Source organism: Apodemus sylvaticus, chromosome 8 (assembly GCF_947179515.1).
Source record: "Apodemus sylvaticus chromosome 8, mApoSyl1.1, whole genome shotgun sequence".
Taxonomy (NCBI): domain Eukaryota; kingdom Metazoa; phylum Chordata; class Mammalia; order Rodentia; family Muridae; genus Apodemus; species Apodemus sylvaticus.
This window is the reverse complement of record NC_067479.1, coordinates 84,069,982-84,087,266: the sequence shown is the minus strand read 5'-3', so window position 1 is coordinate 84,087,266 and position 17,285 is coordinate 84,069,982. Positions and strand designations below refer to the sequence as shown.

At 44.5% G+C, this 17,285-nt stretch overlaps 1 protein-coding gene across 2 annotated transcripts; it reads left to right on the top strand.

The window, feature by feature from the left end:
- The first annotated feature begins 2,716 nt into the window (after positions 1-2,716).
- Saysd1 (SAYSVFN motif domain containing 1) lies at positions 2,717-17,076 on the top strand. Of its 2 annotated transcripts, none has more exons than XM_052189792.1 (3): positions 2,717-3,007; positions 8,562-10,636; positions 16,374-17,076. In XM_052189792.1, the coding sequence occupies exons 1-2, from the start codon at positions 2,798-2,800 to the stop codon at positions 8,886-8,888; spliced, it is 537 nt and encodes a 178-aa protein (XP_052045752.1). In that variant the 5' UTR covers positions 2,717-2,797; the 3' UTR covers positions 8,889-10,636; positions 16,374-17,076. The 2 variants fall into 2 exon arrangements, with proteins under 2 accessions (XP_052045752.1, XP_052045751.1); XM_052189791.1 differs by lacking the exon at positions 16,374-17,076 and adding an exon at positions 10,774-12,294.
- The last annotated feature ends 209 nt before the right edge of the window (positions 17,077-17,285 follow it).

Genomic DNA, 17,285 nt, shown 5'->3' with positions numbered 1-17,285 from the left:
ATTTATAATAAGAAAGCACAGCAAATGGAAAATGGGTCACCAAATCAAGACAGAACAGGAACGATATCAGCACTTGCCTGGAAAGTCCCGTTAGCTCTGGCTGATCCTTTTCCCACTCTTCCTTACCCATCCTGTGATCCTTCACAGGCACCTTGGCTCCTCCTGTTATTCCAGCTCCAGAGGCTGGCAAGATGGCTTCCGAATCATCCCTATTGGTTCCCTTAGTTCTGCCATGCTTCCTGTCTTAATCCTTTTGAAGGCACCACATTTCTATCAGGGACACTGATCACAACAGGCCACAGATCCCCGTGTATTATTTCTATGTGCTTTATCCATGTGCTCTCCAGGTTTTAGTGATGCCAGGTGACAAATGCAATGAACAAAAAGGATTTGCAGTCTCTAAGGAGAAGTAGGCCTACTACTGATGAGAAAGAAAATTTTCACAGCTTCTCAACATGACATTGCCATAGAAACTCCACTTTGAGGGTTGGATAAATGGCTTAGCAGTTAACAATGCTTACTGATCTTGCAGAGGACCAGAGTTCAGTTCTAGAACCCACATCCAGCTACTACCTGGAACTCCAGCTCCAGGGTACCTGATACCCTCTTCTGGTCTCCACAAGCAACTGCACTCACATACACACACACACACACCAGACAAACCAAACCAACCCCCCCCAAAACCCATTTTCCCTCTCTTACCATCTCTAATCTACTCAGGACTCAGTCTTCACATGGCTTTCTGGTACACAATTGCTATCTAGTTGATTTCAGCTTCAGTGCTTAAATATCATTCACAGCTATTGTTCCCATTACAGGTCTCCATTTATTACTTCCTTAATTCAGTTTTCATAGTCCAATAGCCTACATCTGGGTATACAACAGGCACCTCAGACCCTTGGCATAGCCAAAACTTTCAATGTTCATTCCATTATCCTTCCATTTTAGTCTCCCTCCAAGAAGGAGAGGCCCCGGGCATCATTCACCTGGTTGTCCAGGATAGCAATGAGTACAGAGGTAGGAAATATCATTGGAGGCAATTGGTATTCTGAGCTCCTAACCGACAGACCGAATCAAAATGGGCAATGGACTAAGACACTCTTCCTTCCTCCTGGTAGTCTTCCTGGGTTTTATGGACGTTCTGTGGGGTCGAGTACACCAGCTGCTCAGAGCGCTGAACTTGATGTTTCTTCTGACTGTAGCATTCTTGACCACACAGCTACACGACTCCATCGTTCATTTCAACGGGTCTCTGCTTAGATAGCAGTCTCTGATCACTGATAAGAGCCACACCATCTCCATTACTAGTTTTGCTTTTCTTCACAGTATTTATCAGAACTTGACATTAAATATGTTTGTCTGTTGCTCATCTTTCCGATTAGAATGTAGAAAGTAAAGGTCTTTGTTTCATTTCTGACCTCTGCCTCCTGCTCTCAATCCTTAATGCTTGATACAGAACTCAACACATAGCCCCAGACAAACTTATGTTAAATGAATAGAACTCCATTTTCTAGCTTTTTGACTCCAACTCAGTGATATCCAACAAGTATTTGAGTAATTCTGCAAGTGATACTTAGCTAAATGCTTGTCATTTAGCCTGGAACTTTAAAAATCTGTAAAACAGTAAGATCTGAAATTTTAATTTTGGGGTAAATACTAACTGCAAGAAAGAATAAGAACACCCAAAGTTCCAGAAATGTTCTTTATTGGATGGTAGTACACACGTGCATAGCTGAGACTACAGTTATGACCTGTAGATTTTATAAATATATTTGTATTCACTTTTGAAAAGATCATACATGCATACACACAGTGTGTTTTGGTCATATTCACTCTCCTCTAACTCCTTCCACACTGATCCCTTTGCCCCTTGTCCTCTCTTTTATTTTTTAAGAAGTCCACAGATTCCCATTCGTGTGCTGCCCGTCTATATTCACGGGTATGGGGCAGTGCTCCAGGATGTGATTGACCCGCCAGGGCTTACATTAAACTGACTCTCCCTACCCTGCCCGAAAACATCACCCTTAAGTAGCTCCCAGTTAGGAGTGGGGGCTTGCGAAGGATGGGTAGCTTGATTGTGTGCAGGCAAACACATCTACTGGAGTTCTAGAGTTGTCCTGTGATGGCCAGAAGACAGTTTCAATCTGGCTCCCTCCTATCCCTGGCTCTTAAAATCTTTTGACACCCTGCCTCCCAGATTTGTGTATTTTAAGTTTTACCTCAGTAAGTCCGTTTGTTTTACATTTCTTGTCACGTCAATGCATCTTTCTAGTGTAGCAAGCAAACTAAACGATAAGAAAATGGAGGTGTGCACAACTTGATATACTGCAATAAGTGGAAGAAGGTAGGAAGCATCCTGCCTTCCTGACGCGGGAAACTTCCCAGAGATCGCAGGCCTCTTCCCGCGGTCCTGAGATCGCTTTTTCTGCGGTGCTCACCACTGGCTCCCAGCGTGCGTTCTTCACTGAACCTGAAGCCAGACGCTGGGGACCAGTGCGCTGAGGTGAGGAGCAAACACGTCAGAACTGAGTTCTGTCGCCTAGGCAAGAGCCAGGAACATAGGGCGGTTCTCATACTTTAAACTCCACCTTTTAGCCTGAGAAGATGGGACACCCAGTTCATTAGCATCTTGACAACTGCTCCAGGGGCAGGAGGTTCCGCAGACGTCACAGAGCCTTGGAAAATTCCGACAGAGCGCATGCTACGCGCAGGCGCAACAGAGAGCCACCTGCGCAGGCGCACGGCGGCCGAGGACCGGCCGGGCACACGCCGGAGAGCGGGCGGGCGGGCGCGCGCCATGGAACAGCGGTTAGCCGAGTTCCGGGAGGCCCGCAAACGGGCCAGTCTGGTAGCCCAGCCCTCCACGTCGAGCCAGAGCGTGCAGACCTCAGGAGCGCAGGCGGAGCCAGCGGCGGCGACCCCAAAGACAGCCGCGGGCTGGCTGACTCGCTTCCTGACGTGGAAAGAAAGCCCCGCCGTAGCTCGGGCTCAGCCCAACCAGCCTCAGGTGAGGAGAGAGGCCTGCACCTTGAAGCTCCGCCTCCGCGCGGGGCCACGCCCCACTCCGCACAAGCCACACCCAGGATTTTTAGCGCTGGAGGCCCTTCCGTGTTCCGTGCGCTCTCTCCTCGCCTGCCCCGTGGCTGGACACCGCATTTCCTCCATGTGTGCTAGCATTTGATACGTGGCCCTGACGGTTTCCGTCTCAGACGCAGATTCCTATGCAGCAATTAGTTGAAAACAGAAAGCGAAGGTCTAGGGAGCTTAAAGAAACATCTCTGCTTCTCCACCGGTGAAATAAGCCAATTCAAGGCAGAATATATATATATGTGTGTGTACTGGAAAGTTCAGGGTTGAGGGTATGATATGCCAGGTAGGGACTGAGAGATGCTTGGAGAACCTAGATGCCAGTCTGCTTTGTTGTGTAAAATATGCACCTCAGTACCTTCTCTTGGGGTCTGAAACCAAACACTGAGCTGCATCCACTGCTAGTGGAGGGTAGGTCTAATTGGTTACAGCAGTAATTAAGGCTGCACCTTATTTAAACCTTGGGTAAAGGTAGCTAGTGTCTCAGTGACCTTGTATTTTAGAAATGGGATTTGGACTGGAAAACAAAAAGGGGTTTGAGACTATGGCCATACTACTCTGAATGCAACTTGAGTTCTAAAGCTAAGCAGGGTCTGGCCATGGATGGGGTTTGACCACACTGCCGGTGGTGGTGTGCATAGGCTTATAGGCCCCTCTCGGATTAGAGAAGGGTTTTCAAGTTCAGTTGTGAGTGACCTAGGAGGAAGAACACTGGACTAGTATGATAGCCCATTGAATCTCTGTAGCTTCATACAGTTCTCACACAGGAGCATCCTGGCAAGGGACTGGCCTGTGAGATTGGAATGCCTGAGTGGAAACACTTCAAGGAGGAAATCTGTGTCTTGGATTGGCTTTTGTTTCTGTGATAAATACCATAACCAAAGCCACTTGGGGAGGAAAGGGCTTATTTTAGCTTGCAGGATATAGGCTTGCCTACAGGCACTCTCATTTCTCAATCGAGATTCCCTCTTTCCAGAAGACTCCAGTTTGGGTCAAGTTGACAAGAAATGAACCAGCACACTGCGCTTTTCAGCAGTCACAAGGCCTTAGTTTCTTGTAACCATAACAAGAGCCAAATACTTGCATAGGGCTGGGTCTGTAAGAAATCAAACAAGGAAACTGGAGAATAGACCCAGTTGGACCTCTACACAGAGCTGACTTTTATTGGTCTGAGAGGTTGTCACACCCAAACCCTGCTGATCAGTACCTGAGGGTACAGAAGCCTTGTAGGGTCAGGGCCTGGGAGAGCATGGCTTGCCAGACCCAGAAACTGCTTTTCTGGATAAACTGCTTTTTGAAACGTTAGTGTGGGAGATGAGTTAATTTGTTTGTTTAACCTCTGGGCAGCAGGTGAAAGATAAGTCAGTTTGCCTTTTTTGGTGAACCTCCAGAGTTCCAGTGCATGTTAATGGGGGTGGATGCTTTCTGGGATTCTATGGGTGACAGGCATTTTGAAGTCATTGCCCTATTTTATGGCCTTGGTTTGGGGGTGGGGGATTTCCTTTAGTAAGGAAAGACTGTAATCCTAGCTATTTAGGGCACTATAGCAGGGGATTGTAAATTCAAGGCTCAACTTTGACCCTGTCTCAAATTTAAAAGAAAGTTTTAAGAGCTAGAGGTATAGATCAGTGGCAGAGTACTTCTCTTACATGTATGATGTACTGGGTTTGATCTCCAGTACCGCCAATAAGAGAATGGAAACATGAATAAACAAGTGCAGGAATATAAATCAGTGGTAAAGGACTTGGCTAACATGTTCACTTCCCTAGGTTCTGTCCTCAGGACTGCCTCCCAGTAAAATGGCTGAGTAACTGTGCATGCCTGTAATCAGAGCACCTAGGAGCCTGAGGCAGGCAGACTGTGACCTCGAAGCTGGGCTGCTATATAAGGAACACACTGTGTTGAAAACCAAGATCCCACTCTACCCCAAATCACATTAGACCAGAACAACTAACCTTTTTTTTTTTAAGATTTATTTATTTATTATATATAAATACACTATAGCTGTCTTTAGACACTCCAGAAGAGGGCATGTCAGATCTCATTAAGGATTGTTGTGAGCCACCATGTGGTTGCTGAGATTTGAACTCAGGACCTTCAGAAGAGCAGTCAGTGCTCTTAACCGCTGAGCCATCTCTCCAGCCCCCAGAACAGCTAATCTTGCTCACATTAAAATCATTTCCTTTAAGTTGATCTAGTGCATGAGGGGGTCCCTGCTCCCTGCAGGTTTCAAGGCAGTCAAGGAACCACAAAGGTGAGAATGAAAACTTGATTCAGATTGATTTCATTGACCTGGATCAGACTTCAGGGAGTCTGATGCCAGGCAGTCTATTGTGGGCATATTTAAACACAATAAAATTTGAAAAAAGTTTCCCAAGAGATAAGTGTAGGTGAACAATAAAGCTTCAGATGTCACTACATAGAAATTTCTTTGCAAAGTACATGTGACCTTGAAGATAGGTTCTATCTGTAGCTTAAGGGTCTAGGATCTGGTGTGGCCTCTGATCAAGTAGCATAGAGGTCAGCAGGCAATATAAAGTGCATGTGATATCTCCCCTAAGAATGGGAGCTAAAGATAAAGATCTAGGGAGGGAGAGCCTGGAAGAATCATTCTGGAGTTTGGGTGAGGTCTGCTGTTACAGATAGCAGAAGATCACCAGGTCATTAACAATATGCCCACCCTACTTTCTAGATGGAATGCAGTATTTTATTTCCTCCACTGAGAAGCAGTCTCTGCATGTTTGACATTCCTGGTTTCCCTAGTGCCCCCTCCCACCCTCATACTGCACAATATCTAGTTCAAAGAATTTTAATTAGGAAGAGGGTATGGTTGCTCAGTTTTGACTCCATAGTTCTCTCCGCAGTATTCAGGGGAAATAAATATTCCCATACTTGAGGGGAAAGGTAAGGAAGGGTGCAGATGCTCCACCATTTCCTTTAGTACTGTTTGTACAACTCAGTTGTCAATAACTGTTTTTTAGGCCAGCAAACACAGGCTTGAGGACACGTCTTCTCTCCTGTCTTCCCCACCCCTCTTTTCTGCTCCAGTTAAAAACTTAAGTCTAGCCACACAAAGTGCTTTTGACTGTATGTCTCATTTCCAAAGGAATATGAAGTCACTGAGTTGAGCCCAGAGAAGCTCAAATTCAAGAGAAAGCTTCCTTTATAAAATCCCAGAAATTGATGAGAGGAAATGCTGGGGTGGGACTGGCATTAACCACTCTGCCTTTCTAAAGGATCTTGGCTTTAGGATTATTTTCATTGACTATTACCCTTCCTGGGTTTGCCCTGGTATAAAAATTCTTTTATTTTTTAGTATTCTTTGTTAGTATAGATGTTATACATCTCCCTCTGCCCAGAGTTTTCTTGGAGGAAACTATTCCCCCAAATGCTGACATTCTGTCACGTGGTTAAAAGGCTTGTAACTCTCTTTAATCCCATGGAAACTTGCTCCCCTATCGACTCTATTCTAGGCAAGCCTCTAGTAAGGTAATTTAGCCCTAGGGGTTCATTCTTCATCCTGGTCTGCAACTCCAATCTCTCAGCCTTGGCTCAAAGGGCCCTAGTACTCAAATGTTCTCTTTTGAGAACCTGAATTCAATCCTCAGCACCCACATAAAAAAGCCAAACTTGGTGAATCATAATCTGCACCGAGGAGGCAGAGACAGGAGGATCCCTCGAGTTCCATGGAGAGAGAGAGAGCCAGTCTATCTTAATTGGTGATATCCAGGCTCAGTGAGAGACCCTGTATCAAAAATAAATGTGGAAAGCAACTGAAATAACACCTGATGTCAACCTTTCCTATGTGCTCACATGCATGTGTGAGTTCACACAGTCTTTCTTCTTGCTTTCTATTTATTATGTGTCTTTCTCTGCATCTGTCTCTGTCTCCCTCTGGAAAGGGTTCTCAGATAGGGAGCAGCTTGTTACTGGAGGCATGGAAATGTGTTCTCTGAGCCATGCCTGTGAGCAACGGACACAACGGACAACCATCAATGCACATGGCTGTTGTTGAAAAGGCAAACTGAGCCAATACTAGGCACAATTCTCAGTCAGAGGAATTTCCATATGTGCCCCCATATTTGTCCCCTCTGACAGTTTGTTTACCATTGACTCTTTCCATCTCCCAACCCTTTGCCCTACCACCCCCCCAGGGCACCTAGTTAAATAAAAAGGGAAGGAAATTTTTAGGCCCTTGTTTTTAAGGACACAAGTCATGACCTTTTTTGGACTGTTCAATCAACATAGGATCCTGTTCCCTTTAAAAGTTGTGGAAGGATAATTTGGAATGTAAGAGAGCTTTTCCAGGCAGGCAAAGCTGGAGAGAGATAGGAGGCAAACAAAGCTATCTTTGTTTCCATTGCACCCATGTTCTAGGCTACAGTATAAAACCCATTTCTGGCTTTGTGTCAAAAAGAGACTCTTAACAACTTGGAAAATAGAGACTTGAGAGATGGCTCAGTGGTGAAGAATATTGAATGCTCTTCCAGAGGACCCAGTACCCACATGATAGCTCACAATTGTCTGTAACTTCAAGATCTGACACTTTCACTCAGACAGACATGTAGACAAGGCAAGTGCACAAAACACCAGTGCACATAAAAAAAAAAAACCCAAAGGAACAAACAAAAACATTAAAAAAATAAACTTAGAAAATAGTGGAGACCAGGCAAAGCTCCTAAAGCTACCTACACACCCAGGGATTCCCTTAGCATCTGGCACTGTCTTCCCACGTCAGAACTTTGGATTTTAACTTATAGGCAATGGGATTTTATTGAAGATAAAATCAGAATCTGGCCTGCAAGGTGAACGTGATTTAGAGAACTCATTGAATAGTTGTACACAGGCTGTCTTGGAGACTGGAGAGAGATAGGAGGCAAGGGGTCTTAGTTAGGAGATGCATCCCAGGCCTGGATGATCCACGAGGACCTGGATAGGGTAGGCAATGGCCATTATGACCAATAATGGCCATCACTGATTTTTTTTCTTTTGTAAGCATGTGGACGATATTTTTGTTTCCTGTTTTGGGTATGGTCTCTATTTTAGAACCGAGTTGCCCTGGATATTTCAGCCCATCTCATCAAATTAACAAACGTGTGTTGACCATGACTGTGGGGGGACAAGTACTGCAGCTGCTGCATTATCAGTTACTGGTCAAGTTCTGTTGGGGGTACACATTAGGTTTTGTTAACAGTCCAGTAATCTGAAGAAATGACTTCCCTGAATGGAGTCCCTCTCAACAAGGCCAGGTTTTTGAGGGGTCACATCTTGCTGAGTGCTGATTGGTGTTAATGTGTTTAGACCAGGGAGCCTACACTCTCTGACAGTGATTGTTTTAGAGAGGAAGGCAAGAAGCTAGATGTCAGCCGGCAGCCTTCCCAGAGCCTTCCCAGAGTTCTGCCTTTTCAGTTGATTCAGATCCTCTCCACTCCATTATCCCCCCATTCTTACTTCTGTTTGTTTCTGTGTCCTAGGAAGCAGGCCAGCAGCTCCCCGAGAGCACAGCGGTCCCTCTGCCTTCCTCCTGCCGCCAGTCTTTCCTGACTAACATCACCTTCTTGAAGGTTCTCCTCTGGTTGGTCCTGCTGGGTCTGTTTGTGGAACTGGAGTTTGGCCTGGCTTATTTTGTTCTGTCCATGTTCTATTGGATGTACGTAGGGACTCGGGGTCCCGAGGAGAAGAAAGAAGGGGAAAAGAGTGCCTACTCTGTGTTCAACCCGGGCTGTGAAGCCATCCAGGGCACTCTGACTGCTGAGCAGCTGGAGCAAGAATTACAGCTCAGACCCCCCCAGGGGAGGTAGGAGTGGCCCCAGCTGGTCCTCCTATCCTTGAGCATGGACTTTAGAGGACAAAGGACAGCTTTCAGGGTGGTCACAGTCTCCATGTTGGCCCGATCTGCTGCAGTTTCAACTTTGAACTCCTCTTTGATTTATCTGAATTTTTCTAAAGGACACTCAGGGTGAGGCTGAGCAGTATATAAAAGCCACATAAGGAGGCTGGTCTGTCTCATGCCATCCTGGCATGCTGGGGATGCACTGTGAGGGTCTCGGGTTACTGAGTGATTCGGTGGGTGAGTGGGCACATTGGGGCTCCTTTTAAATGTTTTAATATTTACATAGCTAAGTTCCAGGCCAGGGAAACTGGTCTGTCCCCCACCTCGACTATGTGAATGTTTTGTTCAAATGTATATGAATATACTATGTGTGTGCCTGGTACCCTCAGAGCTCCAAAGAGAGCATCAGATCCTCTGGGACTTGAGTTATGGATGTTTGTAAGCCACTGTATGAGTGCTGGGAACTGAACCTCAGTCTTCTGTGAGAGCATCAAATGCTCATTACCACCGAGCCATCTCTCTAGCCTTCAAAAATAAAAATAAAAATAAAAATAAAAATAAAAAGTACTTTCAGAATTATTTTCTCAAAAGGTTTAGGTTGTAAGGTTTAGGAAGTTGTGTTTTTGTCTTGTTTCTCCTCTTTTCCATCATCAATGCTATTGAAATATAAAATGTCTTTAAGATTCTTTCTATAAGCAGGTCCCCATACACTACCTGTGACCATCTTTTATTTTCCCCTTAACCCTGTCCCTCCTTAGGCAAGAAACCTAAGAGAAGAGAAAAAGTCTCAACAGGACAAAATCACTATTAGAGATCAAAAATATTTATTTTATTTGTATGAATGTTTGTCCACGTATATGTGTGTACCACATGCCTAAGGGTGTCAGATCCCCTGGAATTGGAGTTATGCATGGTTGTGAGCTGCCTTATGGATTCTGAGAACTGGCTCATCTGCAAGAGGAGCTTGCTCTTGACTGCTGAGCCATCTTCCCAGCCCCAATATTAGAAATTTGATAAGAGGTTATTTATGATCAGTACATCAAGAGAAATTCTTGAGTGTGTGCAGAGGGAAGGGCTAGGAGGTAGGACTCTAGTTGTACTGCTTGGGTTGTGTCACACTTTCTTTTATGTATTTTTGAAAGGGTCTCCTGTAGCTCAGGCTGGTCTTAAACTCACTTCGTAATTCTGGGTTACATTTTGGGGACCAAACCTGGGCCTTTAGGTGAGCACTCGGTCAGTGGAGTACACTCCTGGCCCTTGCTTTTCATGTTCCGAGTGCCGTAGAGTCTGTATGTTTCTGTCTCTGGCCTCTAGTTAGCAGTGTGTAGACAGCAGCTGTTGGACCTGGTTTGAGTGTTGTTTCTTCTTCCAGTACAATGGTGGAGTTTAGGTTCTTTGGAATTGGGCCACACATACTTTTTCTGTGAGTCATTCTGATGAATAAAAAGATTAATTTTTGCTCAAACTTAAGGTTTTAAAAAGTTATTGGTTCCTTCAGTGATTTTTCACTTTCAGAGTTAAATTATAATCCTTACATTATGAAGGTAACTTTGTATCTCTCTCTCTGTGTGTGTATGTGCGAATATGTATGTGCTGGTGTCCACAGATGCCAGAAGATCTAGAGATTACAGGCTGTTGTAAGTCACCCAATGGGGATACTGAGAACAGAACTTGGATCTTCTCCTAACTACTGAGCCGTCAACCCAGATCCTGAAGGTAACATTAATATCTGTGAAATATTAAGTGATAGAGGTCTATTGTTAATTCTTTTGTTCTCCCTTATACATTCTACTTATGAAACAAATTCTTAGTTTTCATCTAAATTCATCTGCTTTTTTTTTTTTTTTTTTTAGTGTTATTACCCTCCTAGGTACTTGGACATGATCGGAAACATGCAGACAGACCTCTTCCCAAAAGGTGTGTGTACTGGCTTTGTATTCTAGGAAAAGTGAGATGTGAGCCAGATGCGTGCCTGGCAGGGAGGAGAAGCAAGGAGTGTGTATTTGCTGTTCTTGTCAGACCGTTAAGATTTATTTTGACAGTCTTGATTTTCTGAACTTAGACCTGTTGACCTCAGAATTTTCACTTCTAGTAGCCCCGAATGAGACTGCCATTATGGGCAGTTCAGTCGTCAAAGAAAGAGACACAGTCTTTGTAGTTGCATGTGGGAATGTCATTTCTGTCACCTTCAGCGTCTTACAGGCACATTGTTTTTGCTCTTGTCTGGCCATTGGCAGGGCCACATTTATTCCTAAGTAAAGATGGCTTGTTTCTGTTGACCCCAAAGAAGAATCCAGTTACAGGGCTCAGGGACTTTTTAAAGAATTTGTTACCTGGGAGAACTTAGCCACTCTGCCTGCCATGAAGGCTCATTCCTTCTCACTCCAATCTCAAGGCCCCTGGGAGCCCTGGGTGATTGTCCTGCAGGCTGGCGGGCCATTGAGTCCTCTCCCCAGGCTAAGTCATGGCAATGGTACCCCAGGAGCAAGGTCACTTTCAGCCAGTGCCAGCCATTTCTGAGGGCTTCAGGTTGGGGAGTTTTTACCAATGGTGATTTTACGCTACTAGGACTGTGCATTGAGCATGGGAGGCTTCCATCCCCTTTTGCCTTCTGGTTGATTTGCACAGCTAGATTAGGCAACTGGGCCTGCTGCAGAAAGTTCCACAGTTGGGAGAACCAGCCATCCTCATTTGGGCAGAAGCAAGCAAAATGAGAACAATGTGTTACATTCCTGACACTCCAGTAACTATTTGAGGGTTCTCTGGTTTTGACATAATGAGCCTCTGTGTATCAGAAGTGGAGAAGAGCCATTGAATAGATAGAGGGCTGGAGCAGAATTCCATGGAGCATGTTGCCACCAAGGGGCAGTATGGAGCTGCTGCAGCCTGCTCTGCATCTCTCCCCTCACACTTGATATTTTAAGAGGAAACCTCTGCACTGCTTCTTGGGACCACTTATGCTGGTCTGTTTTGTTTTTCATTTCAAGATTCATAAAATAAAGGCCTCCTCGCTGGTCGCAGAAAAGACTCTGAAAGCCCTCAGCAGTGATTTATTATATACGTATTTTAAGATAAAGTGGCCCCTCCCTAGGGCTAGCAGGCAGTCTTGTAGTTCCCTGTCTACTTCTGAGCTTCAAGGGTGCCCAGGCACAATGGCTAGGAACTTAAATAGCTAACAAAAATTGGTCATCAAACTAAAGAAGGTAAAGATTTGAACTCAAGGCTTTAGTTTCTGTTGTGTTTTTATTTTGAAACAGCATTTAGGCCAAAGATTTATAGATCCTGTTCTCAAAAAGCTGAGTGCACAGAGAACCAGGTCATATAGGGGACAGGTATTTTGGGGGAGGTGTCTCAGAGACAGAACTCACTCTCTCTCTCTCTCTCTCTCTGCTCTCTCTCTCTCTCTCTCTCTCTCTCTCTCTCTCTCTCTGTGTGTGTGTGTGTGTGTGTGTGCTTCTGATATGTACATATGGATGCCAGTGTACATGAGTGCATATGCTTGTGGAAGCCAGAGGATCATATGGGGTGTTGACCTCATATTTCTTGAAACAAAGTCTCTTATTGAATTTGGAGCTCATTAATTCAGCTGACCAGTCAGCCAGCTCTGGGAATTCACTGACCCGGCCTCCCTAGCTCTGGGGTTACAAACACAGGCAGCCTTTTATGTGGCGCTAAGGTCTGAACTCAGGTCCTCACCTTTGTACAGCAAGCACTTTACCACCGAGACATTTTTCCATGCCACCAGATCACTCTCAATTATAAATTTTATATATTATCTAGCTCTCAAATCCACAGGAAATAAATCCCAAATATACATTAGAAGACACTCAGAACCTTGGATGAGACTGATCTCTGCATGAACCTTTTTGTCCTATGCCCATGTATTTATGATAATGTTCATAATATAGGCACTGCAATTGATTAGCAATAGCTAACAATCAAATAGACCAGTTATAACAATATACTGTAGTAACAAATGTTATTCAAAAGTTGTGAAAACCTCAGTTTAGCCATTTTGTCCTTTGTTGACCAGACAAGCAACAGAAAGCAAAAGAGACACCCCTTTTCTGTATAGGGTGGTGTTCCTTTGTTTTTGAGATGGTCTCATTCCAGGCTAGCCTCAAACTCACTGTATAGCCAAGGCTGGTCTTAAGTTTCCAATCTTCCTGCTGTACCTCTTCTTTCAGAGGACCTGGGTTTGGATTCCAGTAATCACATGACAGCTAATAGCCACATGTAGCAACATAGATCCAATGCTGTCCTGGGACTTTAGGACTTTAGATTAGGAAAGCAATTGAAGTGGGGCTTAATGAGTCCTCTTAGTAAGAGCATAGATAACAGCAGTGCCGAGGGTGTTGGAACTGTGGAGGTTCAACTCAAGGTGTTTCTGAGGGGAAGAAGAAGAATAATTAGTATGTGGTCTAGAGATCATTTTGGTGAAGTATGTGACTGCCTTTATTATTATTATTTTAATTAATTTTTTTTTCAAGATAGGATTTCTCTGTGTAGCCCTGGCTGTGTTTGAACTCAACTCTGTAGACCAGGCTGGCCTAACAAGATTTCAAAATAGGCTGGTATCAACTGTTTTGTGCTTATTAGTAGCCAGTCTTATGCAGATCTATAAAGAAAAGGAGTCAGCTGAGCAGGGATGAATACAAAAACCGCACACTCTGAGGAGAAAGGGAGCACCCAGCAAACATGTAGGCAAAAGCCTGGTTCTAAGTGGACTAAGGTAAAGGTCAAGACCCCACCTGCTCAGCTCCACTTCTTGTGAAAAGAAAAGTTTACGGCTGGGTGTGTTGGCACACAGTTTTAATCACAGCACTTGGGAGGCAGAGGCAGCCTGGTCTACAGAGTGAGTTCTAGGCTAGACAAGCTTAGGAAGTGAAGAAAACCATTGAAAACAGAAAGCTGATTGAATGAGGTTGCAGCTTCAGCTACTCGGTTCTGACTTTAGAGTCAGGAATAGAAGAAAGGGGGTCATAGAATCTCCTTCCTCAACTAAGGAAAGCCACCGAGGCCAGACGTGTGTAAAGGGTGTCCCTCCACGGATGCCCAGAAAGGCCATTGCATGGAACTGTGAAGGTGAAACCTGGATTGCCTGGAAGACATTGGGGATGCCAGAGTTGTGGGGTACCTGACAAGGAGAGCTGATAGTAGGGAATGGAACAAGCCCAAGAAAGAAGTGTGTTGTAGTCAACAAAGCGGAAAGGAGTTGGAAATTTGAAGAGTGCTTTGACATCAGACACGAAGACACAGAGTTTGGAGTTTGCCCTGCTGGCTTTAGGTCTTTGGGTTTATTATCTCCTTACTAAGTCCCCTTTCTTCCTTTTAGAATGGTAATTTATATTCTGTGCCATTGTATGGTTGAAGCATGTGATCTGCTTTTTTAATTTGATTTTACAGGGGTCTAAAGTTAGGAGATGAGTCTCAGAAGAGGCTTTGGTCTTTGGACTTTCGAACAGTGTTGGGACTTTTCTAGACTATGGGGACTTGTTGGACTGAATGCATTTTTGTATTAAGATGTGGCTACAAGCCTATAGGGGCCAGGGAGTGGAATGTGGTGGTTTGAATAGGAATATCTCCCATAGACACACCGATGTGAATGCTTGGTCTCCAGGGGGTGGCGCTATTGTGAAGTGTGGTCTTGTTGGAGGAAGTGTCAATAGGGGTGGGTTTTGAGGTTTTCTTTTTTTTTAATTGAATATCATCTTTATTTACATTGCCAATGGTAAAACCTTTCCCGATATCCCCCTCTCCTGAGACCCCCCCACCCCTCCCCTCCTCCTTCCCCCTGCCCCCACTTATATGCCCTTCCACCCAACACACTCCCATCTCCCCCACTCCTCAGTTTCCCTTTGTTGGGGCCTCTGTTGAGCCTTTACCTGACCAAGGACCATTCCTCCCACTGATGCCTAACAAGGCCTTCCTCTGCAACATTTTTGGCTGGAACCATGTGTGCCCCTTGGTTGATGGTTCAGTCCCTGGGAGTCTTGGGGTGTCTAGGTGGCCGAAATTATTGTTCTTCCCATGGGGCTGTAAACCCCTTCAGCTCCTCTGGACCATCCTCCAGCTCCTTTATAGGGGACCCCATGCCCAGTCCAATGGTTGACTGCTAGCATCTGCCTCTTTATTTGCAAGGCTCTGTCAGGGCCCCTCCAGAGACAACCATGACATGCTCCTTTTGGTATGCACTTCTTGTCATCCATAAAAGTGTTGAGGTTTGGTGACTGTTTATAGGATGAATCCCCAGGTAGGGCAGTCTCTGGGTGGCCTTTACTTCAGTCTCTGCTCCACACATTGCCTCTCATATTGCTCCTATGAGTATTTTGTTCCCTTTCTTAGAGGAACCAAAGCACCCTCACTTAAGTCCTCCTCCTTCTTGAGCTTCCTGTGCTGGGCGAATTGTAACTTGCTTATTTTGAGCTTTTGGGCTAATATCCGCTTATTAGTGAGCGCATACCATGTGTGTTCTTTTGTGATTGAGTTGCCTCGCTCAGGATGACACTTTCTAGCTCCATCCATTTGCCTAAGAATTTCATTAATTCATTGTTTTTAATAGCTGAAGAGTACTCCATTGTGTATATATACCATAGCTTCTGTATCCATTCCTCTGTTGAGGGACATCTGGGTTCTTTCCATCTTCTGGCTATTATAAATAAGGCAGTTATGAACATAGTGGAGCAAGTGTCCTTATTACATGTAGGAGCATCTTCTGGGTATATGCCAGGAGTGGTATAGCTGGTTCCTCAGGTAGTACTATGTCTAATTTTCTGAGGAATCACCAAACTGATTTCTAGAGTGGTTTTACCAGATTGCAATCCCATCAACAATAGAGAAGTGTTCCTTTTTCCCCACATCCTCTCCAGTATCTGCTGTCCCCTAAGTTTTTCATCTTAGCCATTCTGACTAGTATAAGGTAGAATCTCAGTGTTGTTTTGATTTGCATTTCCCTGATAACTAAGGATGCTGAACATTTCTTTAGGTGCTTTAGAGCCATTCAAGTTTCCTCAGTTGAGAATTCCCTGTTTAGCTCTATACCCCATTCTTTAAAATAGGGTTATTTGACTCTCTGGAGACCCAAATCAATTCTTCATAGATCTAGATAGAACAATTCTCAAATTCATCTGGAATAACAAAAAACCCAGGATAGCAAAAAACTTATTATCCACAACAAAAGATCTTCTGGGGGAAATCACCATCCCTGACCTCAAGCTCTACTACAGAGCAATAGTTATAAAAACTGTTTGGTATTGGTATGCAGACAGGCAGGAAGATCAATGGAATAGAATTGAAGACCCAGAAAAGAACCCAGTCACTTGATATTTGACAAAGGAGCGAAAACACCCAGTGGAAAAAAGGCAGCATTTTTTTTAACAAATGGTGCTGGATCAACTGGAGATCTGCATGCAGAAAAATGCAAATTGACCCATTCTTATCTCCTTGTACAAAGCTCAAGTCCAAGTGGATCAAGGAGCTACACATAAAACCAGACACACTGAAGCTTATAGCGGAGAAAGTGGAGACGAAGCTTGACTACATGGGCACAGGGGATAAATTCCTGAACAGAACACCAATGGCTTATGCTCTAAGAACAAGAATCAACAAATGGGACCTCATAAAACTGCAAAGCTTCTGTAAGGCAAAGGACACAGTCAATAGGACAAAACGGCAACCAACAAATTGGGAAAAGATCTTTACCAACCCTACATCCGATAGAGGGGTAATATCCAATGTATACAAAGAACTCAAGAGGTTTTCAAATTCTTAAGCCAACCCAGTACCTCTCTCTTCCTGTTGCGGCAGATCCAGATGTAGAACTGTCAGCAACTCCAGTACCATGTCTGCATGCATACTGCCATGCTTCCCGCCACGATGATAATGGACTGAACCTCTGAGCTGTAAACAAACCCCAATGAAATGCTTTCCTTTATAAGACTTGCTGTGGTCACAGCATCTCTTCATAGCAGGAGAACACTGAGATAGCCGAGTTTCTGTTTGAGAGAGAATATGTGCTGTGGTGAGGGTGACCCAGCTTTATCTCCTCAGCTTTAGAATGGACAAAGCTTTAGAATGGCAACTGTGGCAGATGCTGCTGCGCAGAGGCACTAAATTCTTATTTCCACAAGGTGGCGCTCCATGCCCGGTATGCACATTCTCATTCCTTGTTTTTTTTTTTTTTTTTTTTTTCTTTGCTTGTTTTTTTTTTTTTTTTTTTTTTTTTTTTGGATTTGGTTTTTTCAAGACAGGGTTTCTCTGTACAGCCCTGGCTGTCCTGGAACTCACTCTGTAGACCAGGCTGGCCTCGAACTCAGAAATCTGCCTGCCTTTGCTTCCCAGAGTTCTGGGATTAAAGGTGTGCGCC